The 24,423-nt window shown below is 55.0% G+C and overlaps 1 protein-coding gene across 4 annotated transcripts; it reads right to left on the bottom strand.

The window, feature by feature from the left end:
- Positions 1-136: 136 nt before the first annotated feature.
- Positions 137-24,371, bottom strand: KLC4 (kinesin light chain 4). 4 transcript variants are annotated; one of them, XM_058019581.1, is made up of 16 exons: positions 24,265-24,371; positions 13,804-14,070; positions 13,417-13,647; positions 13,043-13,121; positions 12,735-12,960; positions 12,358-12,445; positions 11,953-12,054; positions 11,487-11,660; positions 11,271-11,370; positions 10,674-10,726; positions 8,904-8,971; positions 8,716-8,824; positions 7,795-7,944; positions 1,142-1,266; positions 977-1,034; positions 137-616 (listed from the first exon to the last, which is right to left on the bottom strand). In XM_058019581.1, the coding sequence occupies exons 2-16, from the start codon at positions 14,050-14,052 to the stop codon at positions 527-529; spliced, it is 1,902 nt and encodes a 633-aa protein (XP_057875564.1). In that variant the 5' UTR covers positions 14,053-14,070; positions 24,265-24,371; the 3' UTR covers positions 137-526. The 4 variants fall into 4 exon arrangements, with proteins under 4 accessions (XP_057875564.1, XP_057875562.1, XP_057875565.1 ...); XM_058019579.1 differs by having other exon boundaries at positions 7,822-7,944; positions 24,265-24,346; XM_058019582.1 differs by lacking the exon at positions 24,265-24,371 and adding an exon at positions 22,606-22,691.
- Between the last annotated feature and the right edge of the window lie 52 nt (positions 24,372-24,423).

Here is a 24,423-nt window from a genome sequence, read left to right as displayed (position 1 = left end):
CCCCGGGGCGGCACAGCGCGGCCCGGCGCGGCGGAGAGCGCCCCCTGGCGCCCAGGCGGACCGTGTCCCGCTGTCCCCCCGGCAGGCGGCGCCCGCCCCGCCCCGCCCGCCCCGTCCCCCTCAGGCCGAGCCGCAGTCGCTTCTAGGGTCGGTTTTATTTAATAAAATAAAGTACAGCGATCATCCGGCGGGGAACCGGCGTGCCGGGGGCATGGGGCACTCCCGCCGCTGCCCCGGCCTGGGGGATAGCCCCCCATCCCCGGGCTGGCGATTCTACCTGGTGAGCGTGTGTGTGACCGGTACCGAGCATGCGGCCACCAGGGCTGCGGCCCCGGTGAGCAGCAGAGGAGCATGCGGGCGGGCTGCGGTGCCCGAACTAGCTAGGGACCCCCGGGGAGGCCGGGCTGGGCAGGCAGACGGTGGCACGAGAACCGGTGATGGGGAGAACATTGTAGGTGGTGTGGGGAGGTGCCGGGCGCTGCCCCGTGCAGCGCGAAGCCAGGGTGCCCAGCGGCGAGCAGCCAGCTCAGTTGGAGGAGAGCAGGGAGCTGTGGGAGGACAGGTCCATGCTGCTGGCGCTCAGGCCTCTGCTCTCCGCACGGAAGCCTTGGGTGCCCTGGAAAAAATAGAGTGCCCATGAGGTACCTGCAATGCACCCCCATGCCCCAAAGCTGCCACCCAACTCCCGCACCCCTTGCCTTGCAAGCCGGGATAGCCCTGGAGCTGCTGTCACACACAGTAGCTGCTGCCTGTGCTCCCAGCCCATGGCTGAGCTTTGTGGGGAGGAAGATGGGTCCTTGGAAGCAACACCTTCGGATTTGGAGCTCTGACCTCAGACAAGGGGCTACAAGCTCCGGGGTACTCGGCACAGCACCTGGGGCTCACTAACATGCCCCTCACCCCTGTGCCACTGGCCACTCAGCCCTCAGCCTCACGGGCAGCCCTGCACCAGCGCCACCACTCACACTGTGCTTACCTCAAACGAAGCATCACTAGACTTGTGCAGGTAATTTAAGGATGCAGCTCGTTTCATGCTGCAAGAAAGCAGAGGAGAGCAGATGTGATTGTGCTGTGAGTGGTCAGACCCAGACACACAAGGTGGCATACAGGGCCCTGTACACAGCCTGACCCTCGCACGTACCTGGTGTTCCTGGGCTCCAGAGGACCATTGCCCTGCAGTTTCTTGACCAACATCTCACTGCTCCTCCGTATCACATCCCGGATTTTTCCCAGGGAGCTGCTGCGCTGGAGAGTGCCACTGCCATCCTGGACACAGAGACACAAGCCAGGGTGATGGCTGAGTGGCACTGATCAGGCTGTGGATGATGCTGATGAGTGGCTGGAACTGGCTCCAAGCATCCTCTTGCCCACTTGCACTGAGGGATTAGCCCTGGCCCAAATCAGGCTCACTGCTCACTACATGGCTCCCCTCAGCCGGTTCTCCACAGGACATGGTAACCATGGAGTCAGCTGCTATTGTCTGCCTCATCCAGCCTGATAGTCCCTCCTGCCCAGGGCAAGCTCAACCCCCACACAGGCTGCTGGCTTGCCCCCAGCACAAATGGCACTGGCATCTGCACAGTCCTGCTTGAAGATGATACAGCTCCATCACCTGCAACAGCTCAGGAGCAACTACCAAGGAGGTCCCAGTGGCCAAAGAGGCAACAAGCCCTGTTGGGAGTCCCAAGATTAGGGATACTTTTGTCAGGCCAGGACAGGCTGCTGGGGCTTTCATTTCATTTCAAGGACTCTCTCCTCATTTGCTGCTGGCTGGAGACCATCCTCATCCTCTCCCTCCCCTTGCCCTTCTTCACACACCATCACCATTCCTCCTCTGTCCAGCACTCATACAGATGCACACCTGGTCCTGCAGGCTCACTCACATCACACAAAACCATTTCACACTGCACACACAGCCTTGTCCCATCCCTAACACATCCAAGACCATGAGCTTTGAGCCTTTGGAGCAATTCAGGCAGCTCCACTGGGGATGGATTAATTTGGCTGCACCAGCACCGTGCTGCCAAGCAGGCACCACCACTCCTAGGCCCCCCATCTTTAGCTGCATGCAGCCCCACTAGCTGCTCCAGGGGGTGGCACTTTGCAGAGGTCTTTTTGTGTCTATCTGCTTTTTCTGAAGACCAAAACCAGCCTGAAATCTTGTTCCTGAGCCTGCTTCCTCCCACATGCTTCCAAAAGTCCCCAGTGAGGTGCTCTCAGGCCTTAATAGGCTCCAATCCACCTCCTGCACTCTGCTCCACATGCATCCACAGGCTGCCAGCATGGCACCACACCATGGATGTGACATGGATGCCACCATGTCATCATGCCAAGCTCTTCCCCTGTGGCCTGGCCTGCTTGTTACATAAGGGTGTGACACCACTGCTGATGTGGAATTACTTTTGCTCTGATGGCTGGGTAACAGCAGTCTTCCCTGCACCTGCTGTGAATGGCCCCTGGAACACTGGGGCAGAAGAAAAGGAGGTGAAGGGATGGCAAAAGCCCTTTTACTCCTTAGGAAGATGTGAGGGAGCCCCTTTGAAGCATTCCAAATGACCCATATGCCTTGTGGCTCAGGCTAGCAGCAGCAATTACACTGTCCAAGCAGCTCTGCAGGTAGACAGGGTCTCTGCCTTAGGCCAGTCACCCCCTTGTGCTGAGCATCAGATTGTGGCCCTTGGGGAAAGCTTTTCCATCTCTCCCCTGCTCTGATTACCAAAGCTGAGCCAGCCCTAGACTGACCAGGACTTTTCCTACCAGCAAGCGTTTTTCTCCTGGTATTCCTCTCATTCCTTCTTGGATAAAACAAGTGCATTGAACCTCTTCACATTCTCATTGGGCTGAGGGTTTTCCAAGTTGAGAGCCATGTGCTGCTGCTGCAAAGGGACCCAGTCACCAGAAATGCAGAGAGCACCCAAAGCAGCAAAGTAAACAATTCAATTCCTGCACGAGGCACTCCGGGCAGGTTTTGGATGAGCTGAATGTCAGTGTGCAGCATTAACAAAGATGGGGAGGTGTCTTCTGCCTCCCCACCAGACTTACACTGGGACACCACTCTCCCTGCAAGGTACTGCTATGCCAAGCACTGTTGCTTTTCCCAGGGCACACAAGCCAGGGGTGGAAGAGGGAACACAGCTGGGACAGGGGAGCAGGACCATGGTACAAGGGCAGCAGGATCAGAAGTATCAGAGCTGGAGGATGGAGCCACATTTCCCCAGCTGCAGCGATGCAGACTGACTGCAGACCAACACCAGAACCAAATGCTGCTGCATGCTGGGTTAAAAATAGCCTCTCCTCTCCCCCCACTCCCTTTTCTGACGGGTTATTTTTAACCCAGAACATTTATGGGTTTGGTTTGCCGCAGAGCCCCCACCCCACTGCACCCACCAGGATGAGAGCATTCAAAAAAAACCCAAGCAGCTCCACCACTGAGCTCCTCTCCCCACTGCATGCTCCAACCCTGCCTAATGCATGGAGGCAGAGGACTTGGGCAGAATTTGGCAGCATGTAGAGCTCAGCACTGAGGGACACAATGGGGTATTTCTTTGGCTACACAGAAATGCCTCTTGGGGAAGGTCCAAGCTCAGATGCCCCAGGGCAGCCCTGCCACACATGGTTACAGAGCTGAGGTTAGCAGCAACTCCAATTTGGAGGACAGGGAAAAGGCACAGTGGAGCTGGGTCCTTCACCTCCAATGCTCAGCCTGGGAGGGGAGCCCTGGGGGCAGCACATGCCCCTGGACAGACAGACAGACACCAAGCACCCCCAGACCTGCTCCAGCAGCATTTGCACCCACCACCCCAGGCTGACCGACGCTGGCCTACAGAGCATGGAAAGAAGCACAGGGCAGCAATTTGGGTCAGTCTACCTTTAATTAGAGGTATGGTCGTTACAGCACCAGGTCCAGGACATGGCAAAGCACAGGGGCAGATGGCCCTGAGGTCCAAACACACCCTGCACTGGGAACTCCCTGCTCTCCAGAAGCCTGGAGCAGCACTGGGACAGCAGAGAGGACAGGCCTGCAGCACTCAGCCCTGGGCTCCACAGCCCATGTCCTGAGGACAAGCTTCCTTTCAGTAAGCACAAACTCCAGGGGAGCAGCATGCATGCACCCCAAGGCCTCTGCACCACCACAGGAAAGCCAGGCCCAGACAGACACAAGCACATTTAGTATCACAACCTGCCAGATGACTAGCATAAAAAAGGGATCTAGCTAAATAAATAAGGAGTCCTGTGCTGGCCCCTGGGCTCTATCCTGCTGCCTACAGCCTCCCCAGCTTTCTTCTAAAATAGGAGAGCCAGGGAGGTTCCCTTCCTATAGGAGGTGGGATGAGAGTGTACACTCAAGGATGTGAGACCCAAGGCAGAGGAGGTCTGGCCCTGGAACACATTCTGTACCCCAGTAATGACTAACAGCAGCAGACCCTGTGAAGGTCTGAAGCCATCAGAGGCCACCCCCACACCCCCTCAGGGTCAGCATGGTGACCCTATTGGTACCAGGGTTACACATTTCCCACCCCTTGGCTAGGGACAGCCACACTGCAGTCAGTCCCACAGACCTGTGAGCAACCCAGCCCCTACTCCTGCAACAACCTCCCTGCAGCCATCCCATCTGCTCCCACCTGCTCAGAGCACCTCCAGCCTAGCCCTCACATTCACATCCTCACATCCATCTTTGCACCTTCTTTTTCCCCCAACCACTCTGCCCCCATCCAGGCCATTCCCAATCTCAGCCACCTCTAACAGTCTGGGGTCTGTCCCTTGCAAAAAAACTCTCCTTTCCTCCTGCCCCTCCTCTGCTTTCAAGGAACAGCAAACAACTTCACTCCCACTTCTCCCACCACCACACCTGAGAGCCCTGTAGCAATGGGGGGTTGATTCAGCCCTTAATGCCAGATGAGGAACCTGGCTATAGCACCCAGTCAGGAAGGTGCAGCCAGACAAGCTTGTGCTGGCCAGTTCCTGTACATAATCCTTGGCTGTTGCCCCCAGCCTCATCTTGGATGCACAGTAGCTCTATGGGCTGCCCTGCAGAGAGACCCACACACTGCTCCTGGGTACAGAGCTCAGCAGGGAGGAGGGCAGCAGGATGGGGACTGCAGGAAGAGCCCATCTCACTGGGAACCAGCACAGGTTTGCTACAAGGCACTAACATCAGCTAAGCCTACAGGGAGGAAAGCACATGGGCACATGACAGCCCTGCCTAGGCCAGGCCTCACTGTCCCACAACAGCCCTCCATCTTCGAGCCTCTGTAGAGATGGAGGCAACAAGCAAGGAGGGCTGAGCATGAATAGTGACAACGGAGTGAAGCCTGGAGTGACGACAACGCCCCGCAGGGCTGTGCAAGGGCAGGCCAGGGCTGGGGACACGCGAGGGGACATTGGTGGGCCGTCACCCTGGCCTGGGGGAGCTGGCAGCTCCTCGCAGCTTCTTCCTGCTCTTGCTGGCCCCGGGGTGGAGCTGGGCCAGGGGCTCCTCGGCAGGCGTCGCGGTGCCCTCGCGCGCCAGGAGCTCTCGCCGAGGAAGGAGGGATGGTGTGGAGGAAAAGTCGGAGGATACAACACAAACATCCAGGTGACTGCGGTGGAGGGGAAAGAGGGAGTCTCGGCAGGCATTTAAGCCTAGTGCACAGAGAGGAGAGAGACACAATTCACAAGGCTGTGAGGTTGTAGGTCACCTATAGGGAGCAGGTGGGACAAGGCCCAGGCTGCATGCAGAGACCACAGGCCACATGTGGGCAGGGGGAGAGTATTGTGAGGCTGAAACTGCAGCCTCACTGCTCTGCTAGTGGGCTTACTGGGCTGGCAGGAACAGCTGAGCTCAGGGAGGAACAGCCTGGGGCTCCTGCTCCTGGGCCTCTGCAGCACGGGGCTGGTGCCATCCCCCTGCTCTCACATCCCAGTTACCTGGGCAGCAGCAGCTGATCCAGGCCCTGGGGTGCTTCCAGAGCTGCCTAGGGGCACAGGGCACCCTGGGGGCTCCCACAGCCCTGCCTGCAGCACAGGCTGCTTTAAGGCAGCACTTCTGAGGGCTCTGGACCAACCCAGAAAACAATAGGCCATGACAGACAGGAGCAGCAGGAGCTGCCTCAGACTCCTTTTGCAGGAGCTTCTGTACAGTGCAGGGCTGCTGGTTCAGAAGAGAAGGCTGGCTACGTGTGCAGCAGGCTGCAAAAGGAATCATGTGGCAGCAGCTGTGTCCCCCAGGGTGCTGGGCTAGCCCTCCAATCCTCTATTTACAGCTGTCTGGGTCAGGGAAGCTCTGCTAAGACCCCCAGGGAAGGGTCATATGAGCAGGGACTATTCCCTGGGACTGGCTGTGGCAGAGGGTGGCACTGCCTCTTGCCTTAGGATGATCAGCTCAGAGGCTGTCAGGAAGGTCTCCCAGATCATCACCAGTGCAAAGAGGTCACCCAGCACCAAGTACAGCCAGCAGGAGCTGCAGAAAGACACCAGCCAGCATAGGGACCAGGTGATTCTAGTCCAAACCTGCAGCCCTCCCTCTGTGCTTGTCTAGCCCCCTTACTAATGAGTGCAGGGGCCTGGAGTTGATGCCTTGCCAGAGCTAAGACCTGGGGCAAAGGACAGCCTTGCATCTGGTAAAGCTGCTGGGTCCACTTGAAGGTCTGTTTTCCAGATCCCCTTCAGCCACCTCCTGTGTACAATCCACAATCAAGAGAGCCAGCAGGCTTCAGGCTTTGGGTGCTGAAGGGCTGTCATGGCAACAGGGAAGAAGAAAGAAGAGGAAGGGAGGGAGCTCATGCAGGTGGGGATAGAGCAGAGCCAGGTGGGGAAGGGTTAGTGACAGCAGATGTGAGGGGGCAGCAAAGGACTCTGTGTGCTCAGTGCCTTCCCTGTGCCAGGCTGCAACAACCCCAGCTGCTCTGTGCTCCCAGAGTTTGCAGAAGGAGTGTAAGCACTAACAGCTCTAGCAGCCCTTGAACCAAGCACCCACCAGCACCATGCTCACTTGTTGCCTCTTCTCCACCCTCCTGCTTGCAGGAGACAAAAGGCATCTGTCCCAGCTCTAGATCACTACCTTCCTCCAAACTCAGTGCTAATGACCAAAGTCACCTTCAGCCTCAGAGCAAGCCTAGAGAGGTTCAGGTTGACCTGTCTGTGCCTCAGCTAACACCAGTCTCTTGCCTCCACTGGTCAGCCCAGCTTGCCATCCTGCAAAGACCTGCCTTTTGTCCCCTCTGCTTGGCCAGAACCTGCCTAGGGCATGAGACCAGGAGAGGGGGACAGCAAAGATGCTGGCTACAGACTACTCCTGTGCCCTGCAGTCAGTCAGTCAGTCAGTCAGTGAGTCACAGACACGCCAGGCACATCACACACACACACACAACCCTGCCCAGGCTCAGCATTGTCAGTGGCACAGTGCAGGACAGACAGCCACATGGCTCTCACAGGCTGGGTGAGCCCGAGATGGGGCTGATGCTCTCAGCCAGGGCCTCCAGAGGGGAGCAGCAGGGAGAGATGTTAATAAGGTTACAAGCCTAAGATTAAGGGCAGACCAGGGCCAGTTCATGCTGTGCACTGCAGGGCCTGGCAGCTCCCTGGAAGCAGGAGCCCTCAGCTGGCAATACCTGCTCTGTACACTAGAAGCCAGACCCAGACACGCACCTCTGCGGGCCGGCTGGCTCATGCCAAGAGAGGGGAAGGAAATGTGCAGGGAATGAATGGAGGCAGACAAGGATGCCACGACAGGCCACGCGGGGACAGCCCTCAGCCAGGCTGTCCCTGCCCTCTGGCAGCCGGCTGAGGCCGTTCTTGATGGTGTCTTGTACTTACCCCGCTCCATTCCACGCCCATACTCACTTCCTCGCTACCGTCTGTGGCATTCTCGTACTTGACACTGCCCCCCAGGCTCCGATGTCTCTCTGTGCCATCCCCCTCCTTCAGGATCTCCACCACCTTCGTCTGGTTGATTGGGTCAATGCCCTGCAAGTAGGAAAGGTTAAGGAAGAATGGTGGTTTGTCTTTACATGTTCCTTCCCTCTGGAGATCCACTGTGCTTGGTTCCTGTTCCCTCTCTTGGCCACTGCCCTATCGCAGCCAAAACTGCCCAGCACAACCAGGATGGAGCCAAATGCCATCCTGCACTTAGCAGTTTCTGTTTGAACTCCCAGCTCAGTGAGTCCTCACAAGGCCATAACCAACCCTGTGGAACAAGGGCTTGCTACCCCAAAGGTGACAGCTTCTTTCCTTCTCCTTTTGAAGTGTGAAGGATTCAGCTGTCCTTCAGTCTTTTGTGCTAGGTGCTTACAGCTCCTGCTTTATTATTTGATGACTGAGAGGAGTTTAAGGCAAGAGGTACTCTAAGAAATTCTAGGTATTTTTTGCCTCTGGACATAAAAAAATTAGTATGAAGAAAACATCCCAGTAAGTGCAGCTCTCCCCAGTAGCTGACAAAGCCCAGGAACCTGCCTTAACCCCACTGCAGTATTTCTGCACTCAGTGAGCCATGCCTTCCCCCACATGGACATCTGCTCCATCCACGCACACACGCACCACCCCACACACCCACACACATGGGGATTTCTGCACAAATGCATCCCCGACCACCGAGGCCCTCTGGTGTCACAGCAACGCAAACCAAGAACATCAGAGAGGCCCAGGAGAGTCCCTCACCACACCCCACCAAAGGCAGTGCCCCAAGGTGCCACCCCAGCCCTGCCAGCCCCCAGAGCAGGGCAGGTCCCTTGGGGTTACCTGTCGCCGGGAGCGAACCGCGCACTCCTCCAAGGTCTCGGCCGCCTCCAGCTTGCCCTGGCGCCGGTACAGCGCACCCAGGTTCCTCAGAGTGGTGTTCACAGTTGGGCTGTGGTAACACAGGGAGGTGAGCAGGAGCCCTGGGGTCACCCCCCAGAGTCCACAGCTGCCCACAAAGCAGCTCTTACCTGCTAACCTTACAGGCCTTGTACCAGCCACCATACTCGGCATAGGGAGCGCTGTCTCTGTGCTTGCTCTGCAGGGTGAGGAGAGAAGAGAGCTGTTAGTCCCACACCTACTGCGCTCCTCTGGCCTGTGCTCTGCCACTAAATCACTAAATGCCAGGCTCAGAGCCCAGGCTGCACCCCTGCACCAGCCCAGCCTTTGGAAACACAATACACAAATGAAGTGTCTGAACCTAACAGGCAAGGTGCCAAATCCTCTGGGGCAGATAAAGCCTTGGAGGCCAGGGCTGCCAGCTGTGCCCAAGGCCCCACTGATGGCATGAACTGGCCCCCATCTGCTGCCAGGGAAGAGAGGCGAGGGACAAAAGTAGCCAAGCTCTGTCAGAAGAATTTCATACATTTTAACAGAAGATATGGAAACAGCACAAGGCCCATCAGCCCCAGCTCCTGGGCCAGGAGTACAAGCAGGTCTGTGACTACTGCTGCTGCCTGGACAGGAGTGCCAACCCTGCTCTGATATGGGGCACAGACACAGCTGCCTTGGGGAGAGGAGCCCCAGAGTCAGGGGAAGTGGTTTAGCCCTTGCCTAAGACTGACATGTAGAATGAATCTCTCACTCCAGCTGTGACTCCCCCAGCCTCCTGTCCCATGGCAGAGCTTGCATTATCATCAGGAGCACAGCCTCATACTACAGCTTGATACATTTGACCCCTAAACTCTCCAAAGATTCCACCAGAAGAGTCTCAACCCCAGAGGGGGCACTGGGAACTTGGTCTCTACTCCAGCTTGGATTTCTCCAGGATGGTGCTGCAGCAAGTGCAGATTCTTTGCAGCAGAGCCTTCACAATACAGCAACCAGAGCAGTGCAAAGCTGAGCAGTGCCCTGCAGTGCCCATGCAGGGTGGTTCAATGGGAAGGCACAGGATGCTGTGGGAAGCACCTGCCAGTGCCAGTGCCCTGCTTCTAGGGCTGACAGGATGGGACTCATCAGGCACTAAGTCAAGCCTGCCAGACTGCTGCTTGAACCCTGGAGGGCTGGGGCCTGCTCTGAGGGCAAAAAAAAAAAAAAAAGGGAGAGTCACACTGCAGGTAGAGGACTAGATCAGAACCCTTCCTTCTGCTGCTTCACCTGCCTGCCAAAAAATAGATGAAGACTTGCACTTGGCAAAAGCAAAGACACAACTGCTGCATTTATTGGCCACAGAGCAGGGCCTGGGCTGCAGGAGCAACAGCAGCTTTGCCTTTCAGCCTAGCCCAAGGCATGCACAGTCCACTTCTATCCTTTTCAGAGGCCAGCTAGGGCCCACCCTGTGCAGAGACCCTTTTCAGATATGGCTCCATTTCCTAAGCAAGGTGACAGCAACAGTTTCTTCTTGACCTCCATTTTTTCCCTAGGCAGCCTCAGAGCTGCTTTAGAAGCCAGTTATGCTCTGGGTACTGGCAGCTCTTTGGAACAGAGTGCCAAAGCCTTGCAGCACAGCCCTCTGCCATCTGCCATCTTCCATCATCTGCATGCCCAAGAGGGATCAATCACTAAAGCAGCAAGAGCATGCAGCCATGGCTGAGAGACTGAACAGCCCTGCCCAAGGAAAAATCCCCTGGTCCCTAATGGACCTTCCCTCCCTGCTGGCCCAGGGAGCAGCGGTGCTGTATCCCCCCTCTCCAGACACCTCCTGGCCTTGGTAGCTCTTCAGATTGCAGCTTCTCCAGGAAGGAGGAGTTCAGGGATAGGCTGTGGTAAGAGAAGATCAAACCCCCTGGGATCAGACTCACCTTGCTCATCTCCTCTCTCTCCTCTGCATGCATCCAGATTGGCTTGTGCTCATCTGTGTGGGGAAGAATGCAAAACAGGTCCATTCACCACCCCACACTGTTGTTTGCCTCCTGTGCAGCCCAGCACTCTGTCCCCAGAGCTAGCACCTCATCAGGGGGAAGTGACATTCCAGATCCTCCCCCCAGTCCCTGGCCCAGAGTCCCAAGAGGACTCTCCCTGAACTCCTTCCCTTGAACTTTTCCCTTGGCTCAGAGTCCCAAGAAAGGCAGGACAAGGGAAGGAAAGAACAAGGGAAGGAAAGAATGAGTCCTCCCAGCACAAGTACATGTGCCAGGTGCACAGGAGAAACTTCAGCCTATGCTTGAGCATAATTGTGCCATTTACTATACCCAACCCTGTAAAAAGACTGGATTGAGACTCCTGAGAGAAGAGGGGGAACAGCATAACACACTAGGACAGCAGCACCTCAAGGGATGCCCAGAGCAGGGGCCTTGCAAGCATCCCATCCCTCAGTGTGGGCAACAGCAGAACCAGACAAGTCTAGGCTGAGAGCCAGGAAACCCCTGCCCTGCCCCAAGAGCTTCTGCTGTACAAACCATCCACAGAGCCAAACTCCTTCACGTGAGCACGGGTCAGGATCTCCTTATACAGCACCTCTGCATCTTTGTATTTGCCTTGCTTCAGGTAACAGGAAGCCTGCAATGAAAACAAAACAGCTCCAGCCCCTCTGGGAAACAGATTAACTCTCCCACCTCTTGCAGCTATTGCTCTGTCTCTGAGCACCTCTCCCAGGCCTCTCCCCAGTGCCTCACCAGGTTGTTCTTGGTCTTGGCCACATTGGGGTCATCAGGACCCAGGCAGCTCTCGTAGATCTCCAGGGCCCTGCAGTAATAGTACTCCACCTCATCGTACTTGCCCTGGTTCTGGCACAGCAGGGCTAGGTTGTTCAGCTGCTTGGCCACATCAGGATGGTCTTTGCCTAGAACCTGGGTGAATAAAAGAAGAGAAGACACAAAGACTGGAGTTTATAGATGCTGGAGTGCCCCCAGCACATGCCTACGTCAGACAAAAGCCAAAGTCTGGAGAGGAGGAGAAATTCCAGCTTCTACCTCCTGGCGGCCTCCCTAGGGCTGCAAACACTGGAGAGACAGGAAAGGTGGTGGCAGAATGAGCAGCTGAACAGCCTAGATAGGCCCTGGATCTCCCACATGCCTTGAGGTAATGGGAGAAAGCCCACAGAGAGAGCTGAAAGGACAAAGAGCACGGAAGAGCTCGTACCTTCTCACGGATCTCCAGGGCTCGCTTGCACAGTGGCTCTGCCTCTTTGTACTTCCCTCTCTTGCCATACAGAACAGCCAAATTGTTCAAAGTCGCTGCCACCTGCAGAGACAGAAGCTTCTCCATGAAACAAAGCAAATTCCAGCCAGACCAAACAAGGGGCACAAGCAACAGTAACAGGGACTGTCACATTTCCCCATGCCTGCAGTACTGCTGCTTAAGAGAAGGAGGCCCAGAGACAGAAGGCTGCCCTGCCTATATCACAGGATCCAAGAGAAGCCAACTCCTTACAGGCTGTACTGAACCGGCCAGCAGGAAATACTGAAGCAGTAAAACACTGCTGGAACAGTGCCCCAGCAGCACCCAAAGGTGAAGAAGTGACAGGAAAAGGAGAGAGACACTCACCGCTGGGTGGTCTTTGCCTAGAGTCTTCTCACGGATGGAAAGAGCATCATTCAAGAGGTGTGCTGCTTCTTTGTATTTGTTCTGATCCCTGCAGTGCAAAGTCAACCAGTTATTTGGGATTTGGACATTACACCTATGAACTATGTGCTCCTTCCACACAGACCCAGCCTTCAGAGTGCTTTCTTTCCTCACTCCTCCCTGCTTTAGTCAGTCCCTAGTTATATATGCGAGTTTGGCAAACCAAATACCATCTAGGCCAAAACCTTTCTGAAAGGCAAACCCCTGGAAGCTTGGGGAGCCCCAGGATATGCTGTAAAGGGAAACAGGAGATGCAGAAAGCTGTCCTGGCCCAATCCTGCCCTTCCCACCATGCTCACCTGTACACTAGTGCTAGAATGTTGAGCATGGTAGCCACATCAGGGTGATCATGGCCTGATGTTTTCTCCAGGTCCTCCAGTGCCTGCTTGCAGAGAGGCACAGCCACCTCATAGCGTCCCTGGGAGGCGTACTGGATGACGAGGTTGTGGAGGGTGCGCAGGCGTGCAGGAATCTCATACCCTCCCTGCTGGGCAGCTGCCACAGCACTGCTGTGCTGGTGGGGCACTGTGGGCACAGAAATAGACATGGCACGGTTGGCCCAGCAGGCTCAAACAGAGACAGCACCCATGCATGAGCAAACACTTACATCCAGGACCATGCTCCTCCTCCTCATTGGGGAATAGGTCATCCAGAGAGTCCTTGGTGGAGTCACCCTCCTTCTCCTCCTGACAGGATGAGAATCACAAATACTGTTGGTTCTCAGCAGAGACAGCAGCAGCCAGCGCTGAGTCAATTGCCAAACTCTCGCCATTCTGCAGCCCACCAACACACTCAATTTCTCCTGCTGTCTCTGCCACCAACACCCCCCACAAACAACATCCAGAGACTCTGCCCCATGCAGGCCCCCTTTAGCTACAGGCATTGCTGTGCATGGGAAGGGGCAAAATCCAGGGCAAGGCTATCATGTGATAACATGTTCTGGACCCACAAAAGCAGCTGCTCAAAAGGACTGGGGCATACCGAAGGTGAGACATCCTCATCATACTTCTTCAGCTGGTTCATGAACTCCAGGTGTTTCTTCTCCTCCTCCAGCTGAGCCACGGTCTGCTCACTGCGCTGCAGCTTCTGCTGGGTGTTGGCAAGCTCATCACGCAGCCACTGGTTCTCCTGGCACAGCCTCCGCACCTGGGCACGCAGCTTCTGCTTCTCCGACTCCACGGCGTTCAGATGGTTGGACAATGCCATCATCACCTTGGGAAGGGTCTCAGTCAGTGACAACCACAGGCTTGTCTCTCCCTCACACCCATGCTAGCCTTCTACACTTAGCCCCTTCCCACCCTGTAGCTTATGGGAAATGGCCACATGCCTATCCCAGATAACACCTCAGGGATCACCCCCTACTCTCACCTGAGCTTCTCCAAGCCCCAGCTCTATCATCTCCACGGACTTGCGGAGCAGGTTGGATTTCTCATGCACGAGATTGGCTTCTTCATCCTTCTTCAGGCACTTGATGGTCTCCAGCAAGCTGTGCAGGATGGAGTTGTGTTCATTCTTGAGTGCTTCCAGCCCTTGCATTACCAGCTTGGTGTTGGAAATTATCTCCTCTTGGCTCAGCTTGTCCAGTTTCTCCTCCCTTGGGTACACCATGGTGGACATAGTCCTACTCCTGCAGCCCTGCACAGAGACCAAGACAAAACCTGAGTGCCCCAGCGCTGCTTCAGACACAAGCACCGCAACCTCCTCCAAGCAGCGACAGCATTTAACAGATTGCCTACTCTAAACCCTTCTCCTTCATCCTCCCCTCTCCCTCTAGCAGCCTGCAGCTGTCAGGCTTCTGCTTTTGTGGCTGGGAGTGCTGGCAACCAGCGCAGGTGGCCTGCGAGGACAGGAGACAAAAAGGCGACAACCAGCGGTGACCTCCAACAGCCCCACGCTCCCAGCAGGGGGAAGACTAATTTAGCTCCCATTTAAGAGCAGAGATTTGTGGTTGGCAGCTGGGGTTGCAATCTATTCACCTTCTGCCCACAGACCACTGATGCAGAGAGGCTGTCAGAGCTCAGCACCTCTTCTGACTGCAGAAGAAAGGGAACATAAAGTGGAGGGGTGCCAGCTCAAAGCTTGCTGCTTCCTCAAAGGAAAATCTCCTAGAGGAGCATCTCAGACAGGAGGGCATCAGTGGTATTGTGCCAAAATAATGTACCAAAATATGAGCAGAAGAGTACATCCTGAGAATTGCAGCCTCAGCACAGAACTGCCACTAGGGCACTGAGGGACATGCCACCAGCAGGGCACACCACACCACTGCCTGACTGGGGAAGCTCACACTAACAGCTACAGTCACACTAACAATCCTTGTGCAGGTGTTGACTTGAAACACCAACAGCTTTTCCATCTTGATTCACCCTGCTGCCACCCCAAGGTCTCCTCAGGATGGCCTAAGAACTCTGGACTCCTTCCCTGTGCTGTTCCCCCAGACATACAATGGGGAAGTGCCCAGCTACTGCCTTTGCACAGCACTACAACCTACAATGTCAGTGTGGCTGCAAGATCCCTGCACACAAAGCCCAGGAGCTAGGGAAACACAACAGGCAGAGGCTGAGAGGCACAGCAGGCAGGCAGGACCCTGGCTGCTCCAGGACTCCTTATTTAGCACAGTCCCAGCCTCTCCCAGCAGCTGGGCCACCCCAGCAGCCTCCTCACATTACTCCACCTCCCACCTTGCTATCAGGTCACTCCAAAACCAGCCTCCTGCAATGCCCTGCACAGGCAGCACCTGCCCAGCAGCACCTCCTTGCTCCCTGGAGCTGGCAGAGGCCTCTGCAACCTGAGTGCCCAGGGCCCTGCTGCCAGGAGGCTGGCAAACTGCCCAGCAGCTACAGGAGGAGGTGAGGAATTGCTGCCAGCAGATCTGCCTTTGACCTCCTGCTGGACCCACCTCTGCACGGTGTGAGCTCTTTGTTCAGCAGCTGCCTTGAGCCTGCTTTACTGAGAGAACAGAAATCCTGTCCCAGCCACAGGAACACAGCAAGCACAGCTGCCCTTTCTGGCAGGCTCCTCTTCTCTCACCTGTGCACTCTGTCCAAGTGCCAGGGAGATACTGGGGAATGGGCCCTGAGCAATAGAGAGGCCCAGCTTGCTCCTCACTGCAGCACTTAAAGCGAAGGTGACAAACAGCACTGGGACAGTTGTTTTAAGTACACACATCTCATTATCAAACCCACTCATCTCCTCCTCTTTAGCCTCACTCTTCCTCCAGTTGTTTTATAGGCCTGAACTCTCCTCCCAGTTCTTCTTTGCTTTCTGTTCCCATGATGTACATCCATTCCTCAGGAAGGGGAGACAAACCCTCATCACACAGAGGAGACCTCACTGAACCCCTCAGCAGGGCAGAAACACCTCGTGTCTCTTGAAGGCTGGGCTTCTGTTCACACCTCTGAACAAGAACTGAGTCATCCTCCCCCAAAGTCACAATGCTGACTTCATATTCACTTCATGATCCAGCATCAGCACCAATTCTGAGTCACACATCACGCTATATTTCACTTTGGGGTATCTGTCATGCTCCACACGCAGTTAACCCTGCACATTTTATACCAAAACAGTCTCTCTGGACCATGACTTATGCCAGTTTCCTTTGCAGAAGATGATATGAAAAGAATAGCATGAAAAACCTCATTAAGGTCAAGATAGAGGACACAGACTGCTGTTTCAAAAGGAAAAATAGGCTTGCTGAGAGTTGGTTGCCACTCATACCCCATCTTCCAAACTCATTCTCAGAAACTGGCAGCTAACCATTCCAGACAACAATTTCCCTGGTTATTCTTTTTCTCTTTTTCTGGGATCAAGTGCTAAAGCAATACGGAAAGCTTTGCTTAATGGAGACTTCTACAGGTGAGCACAACTCAGGAAGAAATGTGCAACAATTCCCAGCCCTAGAGAAAAGAGGCTGGCAGCCCAAAGGGTGCTGGTACTGCCAAGGTAATAACTGCTAAAGGGTTAAATGGCCCCATCACTGGTTCCTGCTTCTAAGGAAACACACCCAGACTCACTTGCAAATAGGGAAACAGTTCTCTGGGACACAAGAAGATACCCAGGAACGGCCTCATACCCAAAAAACTACAACTCTGCTCTAAAACTCTCACAGCTGAGCAGCACAAGTCCCTGTGGGTACAGGCCCAGCTGTATGAAATGAAATGCTGACAGCTTTCAGGGCAGCATCACTTATGTCCATACAGAGATCTTGCTGGCATCTTTAACAAATGCAATACAAACACATTGTGAAGAGGAACATGTCACAGGATAAAAAGCCACCAGACCTCACACCTTGCTAGGTAACAGAGTCAGGAGACAAGACCCAGATCCATAGAAATCAGCCTCATTAATTCCACAGTACACAGAACTACTCCTCAACTGTGAAACTGCTGTTTGTTAAACCATCAGCATCTCTACTACAGCAACATTCTTTCTTCAGCCCTTCTAGCAGAAATGTTCACGCCTTTCACAGTCATCACAATCAAGTTGTTTTTTTGAAACTGCACAGATTTCAGTCTGAGAAGGAAAAATAAATCAAAGCATCCTGATCCACAGCATGTAAGACTCATCCTACACTGCAACTACCTCCTCAGATCCTTCAAGGCAACCCAATAGAGGCTTTTCTTCTCTCACAGGCTGTGCAAGCATCTGTAACAACCTCAGCCTTTCTGCCCTAGGGTGACATCCTGGAAACACAGCTCTGCTAGGTACCAATGTGTTTCCATGCTCAGCAGTGGACAGAGGATTGTCCAGGCTGGACACAGGCTACAAAACCTAAGAACACACAGATGCTCAACAAAAAAAACAAAGAGGAGACTGCTGAGAAGTCTTTGAATGCTGCTACCTCTTGTACAGCAAAGAAAAGCAACCAACACCAGCAAGAGCTGACTTAACTTTCCAAAGCAGGAATTTCCCCACAAAGAGTTTATTTCTAGTGCTGGCAGGTCTAGTCTCATTGCTCAGCCCTCCAAAGAGGAAACACTTGCTATGGCAGCCAGTGCCAAGGTCAGGCAGGGTGAGGCTGCTGTACACGCACTCTTCCATTCAGTAAGGGGCCCTGAGTGCCCTTTACCCAGGCAGAAAACACTCAGAGCTTTTCTGCAGGGAGGAGGGGACACACCATGGTTTGCCTTTTGCAGGGTGGGGCTCAGACTGGAACAGGAAGAATGCTTTTCCACGGAGCTCCTTGAGAGATGGAGAGTCCTGTTCCCGGTTTATCCTGCTGCAGTCCTCGTGGACCTGCAGGTGTCCCAGCCCAGGTCTCCACCCGCCCCTTTCCGCTCTAGTTGGCACATCTTCCCTATTTACAGCGAGCTGCAGGAACAGCCTGCCTTCCCGACAGCACCCAGCTCATCTCCCCTCTTCTGCTCCCTTTCGAGGGCAGGGGAGGAACATGAGTGCACTGAGCTTTGTGGCAGCTGCAGCAATCAGCCAGGGATCCATCAGCAAGGACATCCTGCCAGCTAAAACCTTCCTCCTGCATTCAAGTGCACAACTGCGAAATCGCTAAGCATCAGCAATTTCAGCAGCTCGTTGTTCTGCCTCTCCAAACTGCTCCCACGTGTGAGACCTTTCAGAGGAAAGAGCTGGAAGCTTCTCTGCTCCTGTCTTCAACCCACAACATCTACAAGGATGCCAGATTAAATGGGTCCAAGTCAATCTTAAAACTTAGATTATGATGCCTAATGCTGGAAAAGACTATTGGAGTGGGGAGGAGAAGCACTGGGGAAATCAGGAGTCAGCTACAACAGGACAGAGATCTCAGGTCTACAAACAACTTAGTTGATGCAGTTCACTGCCTCCCTGCACGCACAAGGCAATAACTGCAGCATCCTTCAAACTGCAGATGGTCTGCCAGCACTTTCTGTGAAGAAGTGAAACAGATTTTCAGCAAAATTTTCAGCAGCAAATTCTTCCGTAAGAGAAGGTGATCCAAGGATATTTAAGTGATGTAAGGTAGTTGCAGAGAGACAGCTGGGTTCTGGAAAAAAGCTCCCTGTGGAAAAGAGTAAGTCTGACCCACAGCAAGAACAAGTGACCACACTTGGGAGATAGATAGCAATGGTTTCCATTTAGAAATGCTTTCTCTTGCTTCATCATAATTGTCCCAGTCTCCTCCTGTGAGCCATGATTTGCTACCTGGAGAAACAGCAAGGTTATACATTTGGGACGCAAAACAACTTGATAAAAGCAGGGAGGGTTTTTTGGTTTGTTTGTCTTTCCTTGGACCTCTGCCAGCTCATTACTGTTGAGCAACAAAGGGTCTCTGGATGACTGGGTGACCACCAATGAAGCCAGAAATGAGACTGCAAATAAGAGAGCGAGGCTTCACCCTAAGAGACCCTGCAACAAAATCTAGACCTAATACTTTGGATGCTGAAAATAAAAGCACTAAAAAGCAAACAGAGTGACAAAGCTGCAGCCATCAGAGAGTCTGTGTGATGAGCACAAATTTTCTTATTTGGATACCAGTGTCAGAAGGCAAACAGATTGCAGGAGATTACAGTCAGCTGTGCAGAGCCTCTGTGGCTTCCACTGCACAGCCAGGACACAGTGACACTGCCAGGAACACTGCACATTGCCACACCACTGCCAGAAGAGCCACTGTGCCCAGGGTCACCACCCCAGGCCACCTGGGGAAAAGGGACAAAGCAGGGCTGCTGAGCTCCACATCCAAGCTGGTATTTCCAGAGCTGCTCTAATCCCGGCAAACAGGAAATGCTGAGGCACAGAGCAGGAATGGTGCTCTGTGATGCTTGTTACTGTTGCCAGAAATGCCCAGATGCTCCCCTAGAGCCACTAAGAACACACAAAGAGGACATCAGTCAGGAGTCAGCACCCTGGGAGGTCACACCCACCGTATCTCTGAGCTGCAATTGTAAAGTCAAAAGATGTCACTCAAATTCAAATGCCCACAATGCTCTCTGCCACCAGTGGTCCCATAAGTTTCTACATCCTACTGCCAAAAAAGGGGACACCTAGAGTCCCATCTTCCATCCAAAGTTCTTTCCCAATGCCAGGTTCCAGCTCAGACCTTTCCTGCCCTGCAGACAGTCTAAAGTTAAACCAACACACTGATGACTTCAAGCACTATAGAGGGACTCTTGTGCTGTAACTTTTCCCTCAGTAAGAGGCTGCCTTGAGTATTACTTGAAGAGTATTAACTAGAATGAATGCTTAGAGGTCTTTGGTCCATTCCGCCACCCAAAGCAGGTATCTGTGTCTAACTAAAGGATCACCTCCCAAAACAGAGATCCCACAAACTCTTCAGAGCCCTGTACCACAACTTCACCATCCTCTTGTGGGAGAAAAAAAAAAAAAAGTAAGGAAAAAAATTCTTCATCTGAATTCCTGAGATAAACTCAGTGCATTTGCCTTTAGTGAACTCCTCTTCAGGAAAAAGGAGCGAGGCACCACAGCACTAGAAACTGACCCAAGGCCCAGAGAAAGGGAATGCAGTGCCTGCTTCCTTCCAGCAATGTCCCACAGGGATTTTTGGATTCCCAAAGCAATCCACTCACAACAGCACAGCAGGCAGTGAAGGCAAGAAGTGGTCTTACTCACATTCCCCTATGCCCCAAAACCAGGGCTCTCCTTGGCACCCAGACATCTCCTCACATGGCTTTGAAGTCGGTCTCCAAGCCCAGAAAGACTTCACCCAACCAGTTTCCCCAACCCTCAGAGTATAACACTGTACAAGGTGACTGTGCTGGTGATGTGCCTTGATCCCTGTCTGTCCAGGGATCATGGCCAGGATTGCTTCTTCCAGCAGCTGGCACATGCCAGCTCTGGGGTTTTTCCCTAGATACTGGAAGGCTTGTGCTGGGAATGTCTGTGCTAACCAGCAGGCTGCAAGAGGCCCAGGGGATGAGGACTGAGGAACTGGATCTGCAGCTCAAATCCCAAGGAGACAGGAGCCGAAGGGAAAGAGCTTGAAGGGAGCCTCCCAACACTCCTCTCTGTCCCAGAAGCTTCAGCTCCCTACCACCCACAATCTCTAATGAAACACACAACATCACATAATCTTCCTGAAACCCAGGGCAAGGTGGTGATAAGGTGGCTTTACAAGGACTTGGCTGCAGTGACTCCACTACAGAAAGAACAAGGGAGCTTCTCATACCCTTCTCACCTCCCAGCCCACAGCTGGAAATGGACAAGGCAAAGGGTATTGGTGTTTGTTCTGATTGACCAGAGCAAGCAATTATCAAAGCATCATCCAATTCCAGAATGGATATGTACTCTGAGGAAGACAGAACAGGTAGTCTGGTTGGCTTTGTATCAGATCATTCATTCCTTTCAAGACCAGAAAGGCTTCACTCCATTTGTTACCACCAAAGAATACAGATATTGGAAATCAACAAGGGTTTAAAAACCCCAACAACAACAGCAAAACCAACCAACCAAACAAAAAAAAAAAATAACAGAAATTTTTGCCCTAACTATTTTGCTCTGGTTGTACATCGTATTTTTTACAACCCCAGCTGGCTGGGCAAACCTGCCCTTTCCAGCAGGCCATTGGAATGAGAACAGCAGCCATCACCACTCCCACCAGCAAGCTTATGCTGGCACCTCCAGATCAGCTGATAAGACCTTGTTTTTAAACTTGTTCATGTCTGCAGCAGCTCACCAAATCCACTCTGCATCTGCTGCGCCTGGGACTACAGCGAAACACCATTAAAACACATTTCCAGGCTGGTGGAGAGACAAGAGCTAAGCAGCTGGAACAGAGCCAGGGCAAGCATCTCTCCCCAGCTTCAGAATCTGATTGGGAGTCTTGCACTATAAAAAACAGAGCCAGAGCCATTACCTTGCCCTGACAGCATGAAGCAGTATTAAAGCAGGCAGAGTAATTCCCAGGAGCCAGTGCCTTTGCAGGCATCTGTCTAATGTGAGGGCTCTGCACTGGATGTGCCTGAGCCGGGTACAGGATATAACCAGGATGCAGATGGGACCAGCAGGAGCTCTGGAGCCACTCTGTGTGCCCTGGAGGGCTCTGCTGTGCCCACACTCCCTCCATGCTGTACCTGGGGCACCTGCAAAGACCTGCAGCTGATGGCAGGCTGCAAGACTGCGCTACTTTTATCAGAAGCAAACAGCTTTTGTCCACCACAGCAAGGCGGGCAAAGTCACAGGGACAAACCCCTACCTGCAAAACAAGCAGAGGATCTGTTCTATCTCTGGCTCAAGCTCTTTGCTCTTTGAGGAGCTATGTGGCTCTTTCCTAGCAAATTAAGCATTTACCCAGCAACTCTGCCAAGGTCAGTATCTTGCCCGTGTCCTTTGTACCCCAAGAGCCATTTTGGTATTTGGGGTTAATGCCGTTGTTTCAACCTGGACATTCCCCCAAAACAGCAGATGAGAGAACACATGCTTCCTGCTCCTTCTGCCAATTACAGCAAAGCACAGCCATGTTTATTTACCCTGTATCTGAGCTGGCCAGATCTTTGACCTGAACACCACCCTCTTTCCCCACAGGCACAGGCAGGGCTGGGTGTTTTCCACATCTCCAAGGCGGCACGGCAGAGAGGAGACCAAGGGCACTAGAGGAGAGCCGAGCATGGAACTGCAGCAGAGCGCCAGATGCCAGCTATGCAAGGCGCAGGGAAGCCTGCTGTTCCCGGTAATGTGCTGCTGCCTCCCACCATTGTGCAGATTTCTCCCGGCTGCCTGGCCACAGCATTCTACCGCAGCACCATCCCCCAGCTCTTCCTCAGACACCTCCTCCCAGGCGCATCCTCTCCTTCACAGAAGCTCACCCGCGATTCCCCCAGCCCACCACCTTCGGTAGGGTGCACCTCCACTTCGGAAAGGCTTAGGAAGCAGTTAATTAATGAAAATACGGTTTGGGGCGAAACAAGGCTCTTTGAGAGCTACTGCTGTATGACCTGCCTCCGTCATCGTTTCTCCGGCTTTGTCTGGCAGCAGGAGGCACGCCCGCTGCGTATCCTTGAAACAAACAAGCCGGAGAAACCCCTTCACCCCTCAGAACCACCACAGAGAAATCCCGCGCCCACCTGGCTACGTAAAACCTTCACAAGGCAAAAAAAAAAAGTTTTCACCAGCTCTGCCCGAAACTGCGCATCAAAGCGGTCCTTTGTTCCAGGACGGCCGGGCACCCTGCCCGTCTCAGTCACCGCACGGGAATGTCCCCCGCCCCGCGGCGCACAGGAGCGGTACCTGGCTGCCTGCAGCGGCTTGTCCAGCGCCGGTGCTCGCGGAGGCGGCGGAGGAGCGGCGGCCGCGGCGCTGCGCGGCTCCGTGCGCCCCGGGAGCGAGCGGCGGCGCGGCACCGGCGCTCGGCAGCCAGCCACACTGCGGCAGGGGGAGGGGAGCGATGCGGACACGCTCCGCGAACAGGACGCTCGGACGCTCTCCGGGGAGCGCAGAGAGCGCCACGCACGCCAAGCCCACGGCTCCCTCCTCAGGGATCCACGGGAGCGCCCAGCAGCAGGGCCGACCCCCGCTGCCCGAGCAGCACCGGGCACCACCGGGCTCCTGCTCAGCCCGCCAAAGCCCTGCTCCATCCCACCGTCCATCCTGGGGCAGAAGGTTTTACATCCTGTTGGGTACCACCCTCGCCCGCGTCCCCACTGCTGACCCCACGCCAGCCCCCAAAGCCAAGCTGGGGTAGCTGCAGAGAGCCCTCCAGCTGCTATCGCCGTGCCCACAGCAATGGCCACATCCAGGAGATCGGGGAAGGCTGGGAAGGATCTGGGAAGCCCGCAGTGTGAGGCTAGGCCGGGTACTGCCAGAAAGCACTTGTTCAGTCTCTGGCTGCTCTTCTCAAAGAGAGGACAACGACACATGATCCAGCTTGGATTGTTGCTACAGCCATCCCATGCACGGTAACACGCAATTGTCATGGTGCTCCCTACTATGTCCCCAGCTACCTACACCTGCCTGAACCAGGACTGCACTGGTGCTCCTGTTCCTCCCCACGGATTCCCTCAGAAGGGAAAGGGCTTCAGGTGTCCCAGAAGAAACACAGCCCAGCCTAGCGCTGTTGACACACAGGTTCTCTCTTGCCTCATCTCACAACACATACTTCTTTCCTAAAGCACCTTGTTGTCCTCCATTCCCAAGCTCTGGAGGGCAAATCTGGCTGGCTCTGTGGGTACATAGAGCCATGGCACGCTTACATATCACATAAGTTACACAGCAGAAGCGCAAACATACATTATTTGTGTTACACTGAAAGCCATTCCCGGCAATGAAGACACAGACTAATTATAGAGCAGTGAATCCCGCAGACTGTGCCCACAGCACCCTGGAAACAGCCACGGCCGGGTTTTCGGGCTGACCCACAGTTGCCATGCACACACTCCGCTCTTCCCTCGGGGCTCCCGGCCTCCGCCGGCCGTCCCTGCGTGGCACTCGGCCCTGCCCGCGGGGAGGCCGGGCGCACCGAGCCTGCGTACCGGGAGCTGCCCGGGCACAGCGGGCACGGCACGGCTCCCCCGGTGCTGAAGGGGTTGATCCCGCAGGGCGCGCCTCGCCGGCTCCAAAGTCCGCAGCGCCGGCAGCGCCCTTAGCGCCGACCCGCAGCGTTACGGCAGGCACGGCCCCAACGCTGCCCTCGCCCCCGCTCGCTCCGCTGCCCCAACGGCCGGGGCTCGCTGGGACGGTCCCCGAGCCACGCCAGCCCCAGCCCCAGCCCCAGCTCAGGGGCCTCCCCCGCGCCCCGCGAGGGTCCCACCGCCCCCCCGCGGCTGGCGGGGAGCGTCGCCCCGGGAAGGCCGCCCCCGCTCCGGCCTGCGCCGCCGGGCTCCGCGTGTCCTCCCCACGCCAGGGCCGCCGAGGCGAGCGACCGAGCCCCCGTAACCCCGCCAGTCCAACCTGCTGGGCGCAAGACCTCGATGGCGATCCCGGTCGCTGTCCCGGTCCCGGCGGGGGCGGGGCGAGACCCGCGGCCGGCACCACCCGCCCTCGCAGCGGCGCAGCCCCTTTAAATCCAAGATGGCCGCCGCCTCGGCCCCGCCGGCGGCAGCGCGCCAC

Source organism: Melospiza georgiana, chromosome 3 (assembly GCF_028018845.1).
Source record: "Melospiza georgiana isolate bMelGeo1 chromosome 3, bMelGeo1.pri, whole genome shotgun sequence".
Lineage (NCBI taxonomy): Eukaryota > Metazoa > Chordata > Aves > Passeriformes > Passerellidae > Melospiza > Melospiza georgiana.
This window is presented reverse-complemented; position numbering and strand designations above follow the sequence as displayed.